This window comes from Austrofundulus limnaeus, unplaced genomic scaffold, assembly GCF_001266775.1.
Source record: "Austrofundulus limnaeus strain Quisiro unplaced genomic scaffold, Austrofundulus_limnaeus-1.0 Scaffold19, whole genome shotgun sequence".
Classification (NCBI taxonomy): Eukaryota; Metazoa; Chordata; class Actinopteri; order Cyprinodontiformes; family Rivulidae; genus Austrofundulus; species Austrofundulus limnaeus.
In genome coordinates this window covers 887742-902507 of record NW_013952421.1, presented here as the reverse complement: position 1 = coordinate 902507, position 14766 = coordinate 887742, and the positions used below count along the sequence as shown (strand labels likewise).

General features: G+C 40.3%; 2 protein-coding genes across 3 annotated transcripts in view; one reads left to right on the top strand and one right to left on the bottom strand.

Annotated features, from left to right (window-relative positions):
* vwf (von Willebrand factor) overlaps positions 1-4766 on the bottom strand; it is a gene marked incomplete in the record, with an annotated part of 27730 nt that extends 22964 nt beyond the window's left edge. Inside the window, 9 exon segments of the mRNA XM_014003512.1 lie at positions 128-239; positions 314-436; positions 516-735; positions 3208-3329; positions 3565-3773; positions 3861-3963; positions 4132-4275; positions 4399-4450; positions 4550-4766. Of these exon segments, the coding sequence (XP_013858966.1) occupies positions 128-239; positions 314-436; positions 516-735; positions 3208-3329; positions 3565-3773; positions 3861-3963; positions 4132-4275; positions 4399-4450; positions 4550-4555 (1091 nt within the window).
* Positions 4767-7662: 2896 nt separating this feature from the next.
* On the top strand, positions 7663-14000 carry cd9a (CD9 molecule a). 2 transcript variants are annotated; one of them, XM_014003510.1, is made up of 8 exons: positions 7663-7803; positions 10048-10150; positions 10260-10357; positions 10812-10886; positions 11047-11148; positions 11560-11649; positions 12492-12575; positions 12701-14000. In XM_014003510.1, exons 1-8 carry the CDS (start codon positions 7735-7737, stop codon positions 12764-12766), a joined length of 687 nt encoding a protein of 228 aa, XP_013858964.1. In that variant the 5' UTR covers positions 7663-7734; the 3' UTR covers positions 12767-14000. The 2 variants fall into 2 exon arrangements, with proteins under 2 accessions (XP_013858964.1, XP_013858965.1); XM_014003511.1 differs by lacking the exon at positions 7663-7803 and adding an exon at positions 8717-9289.
* Positions 14001-14766: the final 766 nt, after the last annotated feature.

Sequence of the window (14766 nt, the reverse complement as noted above, 5' to 3'; positions counted from 1 at the left end):
GTATGGATCACTTGGGTTGTTACCGACATCTGGTGAACGTTTCATGTCATTAGCACCTCTAGTAATATATTTACTGAAAAAAATGGTGACGTGTTCAATACTTATGTGCAGGCTCATTATTTCATACCATGTATTGCAGTTCTGGGAGATTGTAGACCCTGGAGGGAAATGTTGTCCCATGTGTGCACAGGAGCACTGAGAAACCTCCACACAGCGATTACCATCTAAAACCTTCCCACCTGAAACACATACATGCAAAGTTAAGAACAGGAACCCTACAACAGAGAGGAGAGTAAGAAGGGTGAAGGCTTACTGGGACATGTGCAGCCATCCATACACTCTTCTTTGCAGACCTCCTGTATGTTGAGACTGTGGCAGGTTGTAGAGCAGGACTTGGTGCATTCACTGTACTGCATGCCGATTGGACACTTGGGAACTGCAGATTGAAAACCACATTTCCTGATGTCACTTTAAACCCCCTTTTACCGCTGCTCCTAAGGATCTGCTAAACTCACAGCACTGGCTCTCCTCCAGCCAACCGCGCAGCAGCAGCCCATGAGCGTGGCATGTGCGAGCATACTCCAGCAGGACTGGACAGTAACAGTCTTCTGCAGCCTTCTGCTCACAGTAGCAGGCCTCCCTCTGACACAGCAGCAGGAATGCCTCAGGAGAGACCAAGTGGGCACAGCGGAGGAACAAGCTGGAGGTCTGCAACACACTGCAGCTGGACAAGATCTACACAGAAACACGTGCAAAAGTATGGGTTAAACTGGAAGTGAGGACATTGTAGTAGTTGGTAAGTCCAGACCTTATGTGTTTGTTCTGTTGCAAATACTCTGATAAAACAATTCAGAAACCTCAGCAAAACTAGACGGGTTGAAAAATATGACCCAAACCGAATATAAAGATATCTACACAGCACCGGGAGAGACTAAATTCAACTTTTCTGCACTCCTAGAGACTTCACATACACAACTAAATGTATTTAACAACTAAAAAAAGTCCCCTTTAAGGGCACACAATCCCAACAAAAAGCTGTTTGTCAGGTTTTTTTTTTTTTTTTCAAAAGTGGTTTGAGCAATATATTATCTTGGTTTGACATAGAAAATCATCCACACTGGTTGTATCTGTGACCTAACCAATCTATTTAAAAATCCTGTCCAAGTAATCTGTATATATATGGAAGTCCATTAAATATATATTGTGACTACATCAAACACATACCATATTGTTACAAAAATTAGAAGGCAAAAGTTTTTAGATTTTTTGTGTATGCTTTGCACTTTTTCAATTAAAAGTTAAAAAGTGGTTTTTAATAAGAAGCACTGGCTATTACAATTGCATTTCTATTAAAATAAAAGTTTAAATGTACAGTGGTTTGCAAAAGTATTCATACCCCTTGAACTTTTCCATATTTTGTCACATTACAACCACAAACATAAATATATTTCACTGGAATTTAATGTGAAAGACCAACACAAAGTGGTATACAATTGTGAAGTGGAAGCAAAATTTTACATGAATCAAAACATTTTTTACAAATAAAAAACTGAAAAGTGCGATGTGCAAAATTATTCAGCCCCCCTGAGTCAATACTTTGTGGAGCCACCTTTTGCTGCAATTACAGCTGCAAGTCTTTTAGGGTATGTCTCCACCAGCTTTGCACATCTAGTGACTGCAATTCTTGCCCATTCCTCCTTGCAAAACAGCTCAAGCTCAGTCAGATTGGATGGAGAGCGTTTGTGAACAGCAGTTTTGAGATCTTGCCACAAATTCTCAATTGGGTTTAGGTCTGGACTTTGACTGGGCCATTCTAACACATGAACATTCTTTTTTTTAAACCACTCCATTGTAGCTTTGGCTTTATGTTTAGGGTCGTTGTCCTGCTGGAAGGTGAACCTCCACCCCAGTCTCAAATCTTTTGCTGACTCCAACAGGTTTTCTTCCAAGATTGCCCTGTATTTGGCTCCATCCATCTTCCCATCAACTTTGACCAACTTCCCGGTCCCTGCTGAAGAGAAGCACCCCCAGAGCATGATGCTGCCACCACCATATTTGACAGTGGGGATGGTGTTTTCAGAGTGATGTGCAGTGTTCTTTCTCCGCCACACATAGCGTTTTGCATTGTGGCCAAAAAGTTCAATTTTGGTCTCGTCTGACCAAAGCACCTTCTTCCACATGTTTGCTGTGTCCTCAACATGGCTTCTGGCAAACTGCAAACGGGACTTCTTATGGTTTTCTTTTAACAATGGCTTTCTCCTTGCCACTCTTCCATAAAGACCACATTTGTGTAGTGCACGACTAATTGTTGTCCTGTGGACAGTTTCCCCCACCTGAGCTGTGGCTCTCTGCATTTCATCCAGAGTCACCATGGGCCTCTTGGCTGCCTCTCTGATCAGTGATCTCCTTGTTCGGCCTGTAAGTTTAGGTGGACGGCCTTGTCTTGGCAGGTTTACTGTGGTGCCATACTCTTTCCATTTCCGGATGATGGATTGAACAGTGCTCCGTGAGATGTTCAAAGCTTGGGAAATCTTTTTATAACCTAAGCCTGCTTTAAACTTCTCCAAAACCATATTCCTAACCTGTCTGGTGTGTTCTTTGGACTTCATGATGCTGTTTGCTCCCCAATATTCTCTTAACCAACATCTGAGGCCGTCACGGAGCAGCTGTATTTGTACTGAGATTAGATTACACACAGGTGGACCCTTTTGAGTCATTAGCAGTCATCAGGCAACTTCTGAATGCAATTGGTTGCACTCAGGGAAAAGGGGGCTGAATACTTTTGCACGTCGCACTTTTCAGTTTTTTATTTGTAAAAAATGTTTTGATTCATGTAAAATTTTGCTTCCACTTCACAATTGTATACCACTTTGTGTTGGTCTTTCACATTAAATTCCAGTGAAATATATTTATGTTTGTGGTTGTAATGTGACAAAATATGGAAAAGTTCAAGGGGTATGAATACTTTTGCAAACCACTGTAATATCAAAACAAGCACTGGAAAAAAGAAGTACTTCATGAAGTGACAAGCTGTGGTTTTAATGGTTAGATAAAGCACAGGTGATGGGAGATAAGGTACTGTCAAGCCTTTTTTCCTGGTAATTTCATTGTCCTTTCTTTTCAAAAGCTTGTCTGTATACATCAAATAGAGCATAAAGACATATTTAAAAGTGCTTAAAATGTATATTTGTACATGTAAGTTTTTACCTCTGTTGTGCCTTTTGTGCTGTTACAGGAATGGGTGGGATTAGAAACCCGTCGACAAGACTGAGCCGCTCCCTTCACAGCCCATGAATTTGCAAAATCATAACTGTCTTCTGTTAGAAATCCTGAAAGTGCGCACACACACAACCAAACACACACAAATGAGTTGACAGATTTTCCACTTAATCTCATCCTACCACAAATGTCTTTTGCTTTCTTTCTCTTTGTTATCTTTTCCTGCACTGAGTAGCTACTCTTCCTGTTGCTGAGGGCTTGTGACTCAAATCGTTTCCCAGATTCCTGTGAACTCTCCCAGGTCCATTGTTCAAACTCTCACATAACAAGCGTTGATGCGCATACCTTCCTGAGCGGTGTATTCATCAGTTGAGATCGCGTTGAAGTTGCCACAGAGGCCGCAGGTGCGATTGGTGTGGCGTTTGGCCAGCGTCAAGGCGATGTTGGCTGCATTATCGATGGTGACGGTGAAGCCAAACTCCTCGCTCCAGAGTTTATAAAAACCGAGCTCTGACCCCGCAAACACAGCATGAGATGCATAAGGCAAAGACAACCTGCAAGAGAAATGACATAAAATAAAGTAATAGTCTTTATGAATCCACTCAAACTTTAAGATTTTTGGAACTTCCTGTTTTGTTTACATTTTTTCTCCTTGTGAAAGTCGTCCATCTGCAGATAGGTGCAACTCAAAGGCATCGCCCAGAAACAATGTGACCCCTGTTCTTTTGCCATCGTGAAAGTCACCTGTAGGCCCAAAGCACAGTTTTGAAACAAGACTAAAATGAAAAAAAAAAAAAGCATCTGATCTTTTATATGGCTTCAGTATAACAGTGGCTTTGCCCTGGACTACAGATAGAAGCATGACATTCAACAGGAGATTAATTTAAAGCTGTGGGTTTGTGTATGACTCACCCAGCAGAGTGAAGGAGCGATGGTTACAGTCCCCAGCCAGAAGGTAGCTGCAAACTCCAGGAAACTCGTACAAAACTCCGTCAAAGGTGTGAATGTGATGTCGTCCGAACAGACTGCATCGCCCCGTTATTCCTGCTACGCAAGCTGGACACACACCAATATCTAAATGAGTGTAAAAGTAAGACTAAACAGGATCTTGAACAAAACATTGCAGGCTAAAACTCAAGAAAAATGTCACTGCTGAGAGTTACAGATGATAGCGTTCACCTGTTAGATGCAGGAAGACACAAACTGTTTTCAGATACCTCTTCAAACACACCTGAAATGTGCACATATATGTAAACACAGTGATGCATAAACTATCTGTTACTGTGTGCTAAAAAACAAACTTAGATCTCCAAACTCCCAAAAATCCTACCTCCATGGCTCCAAAGTCCAGAAAACGGCAAAAAAAGAAACACTCAGAAAAATCCAAAAATCCACATTTGGACCTCACATAACCAATGGATTAAGGGGTCAGGTCTAACATTTTCTAAACCTGTGCATACAGATCTAAAGCCGCACTGGAAGCTCTATTTTATATCACACCCTGAACCCCCTCTACCCCGCCCTGCTGTCAAGCAGTTTCCCAAGGGCTCTCCCCTCAGCAGGTTATGTCAAGACACCGTATCGTTCTGGTATCAGAGTATCATTCTGTCCACAGCTCGGTGCCTGCAGACTGACACCGTCAAACACAGTCGGCAAGACAATGCCAGGATGTGCCCACTGATCGCCCGGCTGAGTGATTAGTCTACACCAGTGTATCTGCATCGGCGCCAAGCCAAACAGTTCTTGTGGAAAACATTCTAACCAGAGAAATGTCACGCAACAACACGTCCGTGCCACATAAATGACACACACTAACCCAAAACTGCTCTCACACACACATATAACTACTGAGAACAAGCGCTGACCAACATAGATGAAAAAGGATGTGATCATCAAAAAATACAATTAAATTGTCAAAATCTTTAAAAAAAAACTTTGCTTTTTCCTAATATTTATATTATTTATCCAACTATGTGATTTGTGTATAAACTGTAGTTTGGTTCTGCTGTAAAAACTAGATGTACTATCATAGGGGTCAAAATTTAGCTATTTCAGGCCTCTGCAAACTTTTTGATCAAAAGACCCATTTTCTACATAAATATCAGTTTTTGGTGGTAATGTACAACTTTAATAAGTTCAGTTAGTACTTTATTTTAAATGTTTTATTTTTTGGTTTTATGCTCTCTATATCTGATGTATTTGATTTATAGTGTTGTCTTTTGTTGTTGTGTAGATCACTTCAGTCAGCTCTGATTGTTGTTTTAAAAAGGCCCTCGGAATAAAACTGTTTGGATTTAGACTGACTCAGTGATGTTGACAGAAGGCTCGTGCTATCTTGATTAGCTCGAATAAGTGAAGCTTGACTCATTATCCGACACATTAAGTGAAAGTAAATAAAAGGGTTGAGTACACCATCAAAAATCGAATCATTGTTTTACTTTTGGGGCTTTCAGCTTTTGCTTATTTTAACAAGAACTTTGGTAATTGCTACTTTACATAGTATTTCATTACTTTTAGCTTTTAGCTAGTGTTTTATTTCATTTAAGTAATATTTTGCTATTATTAGCTAATGTGTCGAATGTTTCGGGTTTTTAGCTAATTGCTTCATTTGTCTTTTAGTTAGTGTCCTTTTTAACTAGTATTTTGCTACTTTTAAAAAGTATTTTGTTACTTTTAGCTAGTATTTTGTTGTTTTTAGGATTTATAGTGTTTTCACAGCTGTTGAGCTAATTTTAGCGTTTTGGTAGTGCTCCACTTGTTTTGGCTTTTAGTGTTTTTGTATTTCGCTATTTTTAGCTGTTTGCTTGCTTGGGCTTTTTACTAATGTTTTGAATCTTTTGTATTTTAGCTAGCGCTTTGCTCTTATTTACGGAAGCCGAGAGCAGCTGTTTACTGCATATACTTTTTTACCATGGTTTTCTTGTGATAGTGGTAAAAATGGTAAATGGCTTGAACTTATATAGCGCCTTATCAAGTCCACTTTGACCCCAAGGCGCTTTACACTTCAGACATTCACACACACACACACACACACACACACACACATTCACTTACTGATGGCAGTAAGCTACATTGTAGCCACAGCTGCCCTGGGGCACACTGACAGAGGCGGAGCTGCCATGCACTGGTGCCACTGGACCATCTGACCACCATCAGTAAGCAAGGCAGGTGAAGTGTCTTTCTTGCCCAAGGACACAACGATTGACACGTCTGGACAGGGGATCGAACCGGCGACCTTCTGGTTCCAGGACTAACCACTCCACCACAGCCGCTCTAATAATGACATATTACGCCGTTAACACGAAATAACGAGGACCGTTTCCTCAAGATAAGTTAATTTTCCAAGATGACGAGTTCTGGTTTTCTTGTGCATCATTCAGTAATCGTGAAGACGGCCCGATCCCCTCAGCTGGTCAACGATAAAGTTTTTTATTAAATCAGCTGGATCACTGTGTAAATGCCTGTTGATCTGCAGTCGGGCCAGCTGTCTCCTTAAATGACGAGAGCTGATATGAAAGTTATCTGTACAAGAAAAAACAAACTGCAATTTCAGCCTGTGTAATGATACAAAAACGATACAAAATTATAAACGCTAGACTGCCTTCAGGCCCAGGCTGCTGTTGTAAAAGAGAAAATCCCATTGAGATCGCAGATCTCGATTGGGATTTTCCAGGTTAAATAATGGTGAGTAAGTAGGTAAGTAAGTAAATCAATAGTAAACTTCATAGACGAGCTGAGGGGACCAAGCCCTCTCCATGGTTACTGAATGAGGCTCAAAAGGAAAACCATCAGGAAATTAACTTTCTCGAGAAAACCATTGAGAAATTAACTCATTATATGCAGAAAATGGCCTCTCTCAGTTTCCACATCTACGTATTTGCTAATGTTCTTGTAACCTAGTTTCAGATTTCAGCAGTCACTCAGCCCTCACTAATTTAATTCAAATTGATGAAAAAAACATCTTTGTTGAAAGTGTTGCAGGCTTTTAGCGAACAACTAGATGTTTCTAAGTTTAAAGAATCCTGTAAACCCTGAACACACCCCTAAACCCATTTGTTTATGTCCTGCTGTTTGTTTCTGTAAAAATGTACAGGGCCTGCGCGTGCACCGTGTTCATTCATGTACAGTGTAATATCTCCCAGCTCTTTGCTTACTTCTGGCAGGATTACGTCATCGCAGGGCGCTGATGGGGGTTCAGTTCTGTTCCGTACCACAACAAAAACACAGCAGCACCAGTTAGCCTACAATTTAAAATGAAATTATTGTCTGAAAATGCCGACAATACTGAACCCCTTTATTTAGTCTGTGCGTATTGGGGGGGGGGGGTAATTTAAATTTAGAAATAAAGCATTTAAAACCCAACATTTCAAGAAGGAAAAGAGAAAACGCTTTAGCCGCGCAGCGCGTGGGCCGTGGGGGCGGACCACTACATGCGCGCGCCCGCTCCCCCACACTGCCTCTTATCTACAGGCAGCCTGTTTGTTCTCATCTAACGGTGGTTTGAAGAGCCGCATCATGGCTGCGCTGTCAGGAGGAGAAATCTGCATCAAATATCTGATGTTTGCCTTCAACCTGGTGTTCTGGGTGAGTCCGATGCGCCAGAACGAGTCTTTTTTTTAAACATATAAATATACGCACGTCCTCTCCTTTGGTAGCTGATCGTTTTCGTGCGCATCCGAGCGCACTTTACTACCGCGAAATATTGATTGTGTTTTGAATAAGACAGAATGTGGCGTGCATCATGACGGAAATTATGGCTGAATTTTTGCTTAAAGAGGCTGAAACCTAAATATCCCCCCAGTGTTAGTGGAGCGAGCAGGAGAATAATCCCCCTGTGGCCAAGTGACCCAGTTCCTCTGCACAGACCAGGCTCTGGAGTCTATCCTCTGGAGTCTGCGCGTTTTGCATTTTAATAATCCCTCCGAGAGAGTGGGGCTCGCTTTGCTGGTTTTTGTCTTGTTATTTTATTTTTTTATCCCATTTATATATTTAAAATCAAGGGGATAAAAGCTCCTTTAAGAGCTGCAGAGCCAGTATCCCAAGGAGGGTGTCCCCATTGAGCCTTCAGGGTGCGCCATACAAATGCTTTGCCCTTTTATGCACACTACTAATTTGCGCAGCTATGTATAGAGCCGGGGAATGGCCAGTCATTACAGGGCAGGCAGGGGTTTCCCTGTGTCGGGATGTGTCTGATCAAGAGTGTAACTTTAGGTCTACCAGTGGGGGTTCTCTGCTTCTTATTTACTGAATCATTTACTTTTGTAAAATGATTCGGGACATTTTGGGGTGAAAATACAACCCCACCTCCCACCCCTTTTTCCCAACAGGAATAAATATTTTTGCATTTTTAAGATGACATTTTTAAGGCACCTGAGTTTCTCAATTTTCCAAGAGTATGTATTTACCTGGTGCACTACTATCTGGCTAGAAAAAACCACATCATAACCATGGTCATAACCTCCCTAAATCCCCCCGCAAATTACACCCATGGGCCTGACATGCTTCAAAACCCTGTCCAACAGGTTTCTGCCAAATACGCAGGAAAGCTTGCTCAGATCTCACAGCTTCGTGCAAAATGCAGATGTTTCCCGTTTGCAAGGAAGTTAAAGCGAGGACATCTGCTGCGATGTGTACTAGTCTCAACAGGTGATCATGCTCAGTTTGAACACAGGCAGATTATCAATGTGGTGGAGCAGGTAGAGTAGTTAAAAAAACTTTAGAGGCATAAGAGAAACAATAACACCCATGTGCCTGCATGACTTAAACAAAACACAAAAGATTCACGCAGGAACTTGAAACAAACGAACAGAAAGGACAGGCAGCAGGACAGTAAAGGTTAATTTTTTTGTAGAGCAGTCCCTCCCTTTTTTTGCCACTCCTTAACTGTATAATCAGGTGACAGGTAGGTGTGGTGTTTTCTCTTTCCACCGCTGTATGCGTTTGGCTTCCTCCTGAGAAAGCGTTGGGTGCTTATCACAGTGGATTGTACAAAAACGGACTCGTCATGGCCGTCGCTGGGGGGCTCAAGTGTCTGAAGTATCTCATGTTTATCTTCAACTTTATCTTCTGGGTAGGTTTGCGTGACTTTTTTAAAAATGCAAAAGGAGAAGAAAGGTTTTCTCAAATGTGTTTCTAAACTATGAGTCAGCCATTTTTACAGGACAATCTGGCAAACAGGAAGTATTCACGGTGGTTAAGCAACAGCAGGGAGAAGTAAAAGTCTGAACAAGGAAGAGACTTTCTAAATGTCATTACAAGTTAAAGATTCATCAGTCTGACTTATGGGCATGGCAGAAAAAAAACCCACAAAAAATTATAGTACAAAGAGCAATCTCAGGTTGCTTCATTCACTACAAGTGGAGCAAAATGCTCATAGCTTTGTGGTGGAGTTCTTAGGGTTGCTTCAACATTTATTTGATTTCTTCAAAAAACAATGTGTAAATACCACTTTGTGTTCTAATGATACAATTCGTCTAAAAACAAATGGCTCCATAAACTAAATACCACGAATAAATCATAAAGGCTTACATTATGTACTTAAAATATTTACCACAGCCACGACTAAAAAACAATGTTGCTCAAGTTTCCCATGTGGGTAACAGCAAGTTTCTAACACTGACATCTAATAAGAAAAGAAACCAAAACTACAAATCCTTTACGTAAATGAACTTAAATAAATCCTGTCAGAGCAGAGCTGAGAGGAGCTGCTAACTGGTGTTTAATGTCTGGCAAACTTGAACGATGCATTCATCTGGAGATAAGGGATTTATGCACAGTAAGCAAATGAAGCTGGTTTGGTGTTAACTGCAGCTTTGTACGCGTGTTCAGCTTGCAGGCACTGCCGTGTTTGCCATCGGCCTGTGGCTGAGGTTGGACCCAAAAACCAAAAACTTGTTCGAAGGACCAGACTCTCCTTATGTGTTTTACACAGGTAAGACACGTCCAGCTCACAAGGCAGACAGGCTTTCTGCTGCAATTACCGGACAATTTGAATTGTAAACAATGTATTCTTGTTTGTGATGTGCTGTTACTGCCTTTAGGTGTCTATATCCTGATTGGAGCTGGAGCGCTTATGATGGTGGTGGGCTTCCTGGGATGTTGTGGGGCGATCCAGGAGTCACCCTGGATGCTGGGAGTGGTTCGTATTAATTAATATTTCCCAGTTTGACTGACAATTCGTCTCTAAACAGTACCGATGTAAAGTTATACACAGAGCTCTCTACAGCAGGTATGATATTACCTGGTTATAAGCTCTCCACAGAACCCCATTTATGTATACATGAACTGTTCCCCCATCAGGTTCGTTCAAAGTAGATTTTTTTTCTTTTTACAAACGCTTGTTAATTCAGTTTAGTGTCTGTGGACTCCCTGTTTGAAATATGAGATGTCTGCTCTCATAACTGAAGCATCTCAAGGACACAGCAGCGTCTCTGGATGTCTCAGCGCTCATTCCTGCCTCGTTATATCTGTCTCGCACTAAATCTCACCGGAGGAAGGGCCGATGAAAACGTGGCTCTCATCTGACTTTATGAGTCTAACATGCACAGAAAAGACGAGAAATTTCAATTTAGCTTTTCTTTGTTTTTGTGCAGTTCTTCGGCTTTCTGCTGATCATATTCGCCGTTGAGATTGCAGCAGGGATCTGGGGGTTTTCAAACCAAAGCAAGGTAAGGTAATCAGTGTGTTGTCCTAATAATAGCTGTAAGACTTGAACACATACAACAAAAGCGCTTCATGTAGATTTTATTCTTAAATAAGCCACAAAAAATAAGAAGCATCAGTAAAAATAAGAGTACAAATTCAAAACAACTTTGTTTTACGTTGCAGGTGGTGGATGACATCAACAGTTTTTACCTCCAGACGTACAATGAATATAAGTCGACAGGAGATAAGCACCTTGAAGAGACTCTGCGTTTGATTCAAACACATGTAGGACTTTTTTTTCTTTTTGTATTTTATTTCTATATACCTTTAAATGAATCATATTTCAGTCAATAGAAATTCAGAAATTTGATTCAGTAGGTGTTTTAACACAAAATAAACGTTTATTCAAGTTTAGATTTTGTTTGCGACAAAGAACGAAAAGATGTGATGATAGCGCCATGTCTGAAAGTAAAGTGTGAAACTAGAACTGTGAGATTTCTTTGCACAACGCTGCATAGATAAAACAGAAGGAGGGCGGTTTGTCCAGCGGTTTTCATTGCATTCAGTATGTCTTTAATCATTTCATCCAACAAAAACACTTTACTTATTTTTAAAGCTAAAGATCAAGCCGAGACGTTAGTGTTCATTTAAAAATGCTGCATGTTTTCTTTAATTCTGTTTTCTGTACGTCTCCAGCTGAACTGCTGTGGTTCAAACCGTGAAGAAGCAGGAACTGTCAAAGACACTTGTCCTGAAGCAGACCCAAATGAGAAGTTCACTATTAAGGTACAACCTGAGAGCTAATTTCAGCAGAACCAGCAGCACCTTCAGACATCAGACAAACAGGATGTTTTTTTTACCAAAATACTACCCAAAATAAAAAAAATCAAATGTTTAATCTCTGTGAAAATTTGATATTTGCTGTAAGTCAGTTATGACTAACAGGACTCACATCTTCATGTCACCACAGTGCAACCATGTGAACAGGTGTTTACTGTGCTCTGCACACACTCAGACTGTCTGTTACATGCTGCCTGTTGCATTACGTTGAAGCAGTAGTTATAAATCTTTAGAACTACGTGGTTTTGTTGAAACATTTTGAACAAAGAATATCTTACCTGTTGTAGATAGCTCTTTGGAAGAGTTCAGTTTGAATGAACAAAGTTATATTCAGATTTTTTTTTCTCAAAAGTGGATTTTCATCTCCTTAAATCAACTTGAATCTTAATGTCAGTTTGCTTTACACAGTTTTTTTTAGAAGTTTTGTAATATTTCTATCAAAAGTGCTACTGCCAGCTGCTGCTGCCACTATTCATGCTTTCAAATAACAATTCAATTCTATGTAAAGAATCATTAATGGTGATCTAAAGAATTATAAAATAACAGTTATATGCACTGCTAAGATGTTTTTGAGACTGAAGTTGTTAGAAGATGCAAAAATTTATTTTAGTTTTACGCAATTCTTTCTTTTTTTGTTGTTGTTGCAAACCTGATCATAATTTAACACAAACTGAGAGCATTCTTACAACATGTGATAATTGTTCATAATCTTTTCACAGGATTTCACTTCAAAAGGTCTGAATTAGCTCATAAAGGAAAATAAACTTACCATTGTTTTTCTGTTGTAGAGCTGTCCTGAAGCCATTGATGAGGTGTTTGACTCCAAGTTACACATCATCGGAGGAGTAGGCATCACTATAGGAGTTGTTATGGTAAGTGTGCATTCATCAAGTTTAATTTTTTTCTTGTCCTGGAGAAAAATAGAAGCAAATACCCATGTTATTAAAATGAATGAACTCAAACACAAGTAATGCACCTCTTGTATCTTTGCTTTTAGGTCTTCGGGATGATCTTCAGCATGCTGCTGTGCTGTGCCATAAGGAAGTCCCGGGAGGTGGTGTGAGGCCCACGCCACGTTCTTGTAAATTTGCATGACGTCATTCCCAGAGTCACGTTGACTCTCCACTGCCAACAGAAACTCTGCCCGTCTAAGAGGGTTGACCTACGCTTGACTGAGCGCAGACATTTCAGACCACAGAGAATGTGAAGGTCACGTCATGCCGCACGGAAGTTTGGATCTTCTGTATTTATATGCTTTGTTGTACGAGTTTTGCTTGCATTGAGGGTACTTTTTTGTTGTGCAAGAACCCTGGAGACTAACTTTTAATATTACGATTTTATGCAAAAATCTGGTCTAGTTCTACTCAGTTTCTTAAAAAAATAAACTTAAAAACATTTTTTTAAAGAACATCATAAGGATTTATTACACCTTACAGTTCTCCAAGATGAAGCCAAAACGAATTTTACTTTGTAATTTGATTTTTGGAATGTACAGAAATTTTATCAAAAGGTGTTTTCTGGTCTTGTTCATCTAACCCTTTTCAAGTGCGAGGGCTTTTTCTATCTCCTCATAGCACCTACGAAGTATGAAACGAAACCAAAGACAAGCAGATCACAGGAAAGGCTGCCACATGAGCCTCATGTCTGAACACGCAGCCCGGCATCGCGCACCTTCACATTCTCTACGCATCAGTATGACACATTGGTTTTGTGCTGCTGTTATAGATGTGACGTGGTTACTGAGCCCAACTATAAAATGGGTGTCACCTGCTTCCGGGGCAGCGTAGAACAGAAATGTGTTATTTTGTGGTAATTTGACTGAAAAATTTGCATTTTGTGAGCTTCTCGGTTTTCCACAGCGAAAGAGCGTATCATTGTGTAAGGATCACATTTCAACTGTAACCACCTAGTTGTTTTTTTATATTTATGGTTGATGGCCAAATTAAAAACACTGTAAATATCACCACTTTAGTATAACACAGCAGCAGGATCACGGTGGCAAACAGCCAAATAAATATCAAGCTTTAGTGAGCTCGGTGTTCCGAGTAGCATCTTGAGGCACGTGTCCCTCTCTCTTAGTTTACCCATGTTTGAATTGCCTTTACGTTTTGTTCCTTTTATCACAATTTGTATGTCTATATTTTTTGTACGTTTTCTAACATTTGGTGTTTATACGGTACTCGCAGTTTGTTCGTGTCTTTTTGTAACGTTCTCTTGATTTGACAGTGAGTTGATTCTATGCCCTACGTGCACTGAGTTTCACACATTCAAAAAGAATAAAAGGAATTTGTTCATGTCGTACTGTAACGTGGTCTTTCCTCGGGTCGCAACCCTTTAATCATTAGTTGTAACATTAGACTTTATTTAATAAACATGTATTTTAACTGTAAAATAATTACTGTAAAAATACTGTAGTATGTTCAGTTTTTTATCATTTTTAAACTAAAAGTTTAAAAATATATTACATGGATCTGCACATTTTTGTTTACATGCAAAGCATTCTGGGTAAATGATGATGTGGATAGGTCTTCGGCGCGAGGCTGCTAACGAGCTATATCCACCCTGAAGGTTAATCTTTTAAATAAAACCAGAGAGCGTTGACAGAGAGATGGTAGATATGACTCAACCTGTAACTGAAAATATGGATGGAGGACAACAGAGCTGCTTCATGGAAGAAGAACCTCAGCTTAGCCTGTTAGCTTTAGCATTAGCCCCGACGCTATAACCATATATATGTATTAGCTCAGCGCTACACATTCTCCTCTCGTCACAGAGGTCCTCCATCCACATGACAGAGAGGGGAACATAAAAATGACTCAGTCTGCAACTGAAAACATGGATGGAGGACCTCATTTTAGCTTGTTTGTCATGCTAGCACCGAGCTAATACATATAAGGCAATTATAGCGTCGGGGCTAGCGCTAATGCTAACAGGCTAAGCTGAAGTTCTTCTTCCATGAAGCAGCTCTGTTGTCCTCCATCCATATTTTCAGTTACAGACTGAGTCATTTCTACCTTCTCCTCTCTGTCAACGCTCTCTGGTTTCATTTAAAAGAGTCGATCA

Excerpts from the sequence above, each read along its gene's own strand:
- cd9a (XM_014003510.1), top strand. The coding sequence starts at position 7,735 with ATGGCTGCGCTGTCAGGAGGAGAAATCTGCATCAAATATCTGATGTTT. Across the intron at positions 10,151-10,259 it reads TCCTTATGTGTTTTACACAG|GTGTCTATATCCTGATTGGA; the intron begins GTAAGACACGTC and ends TACTGCCTTTAG. Across the intron at positions 12,576-12,700 it reads TCACTATAGGAGTTGTTATG|GTCTTCGGGATGATCTTCAG; the intron begins GTAAGTGTGCAT and ends CTTTGCTTTTAG.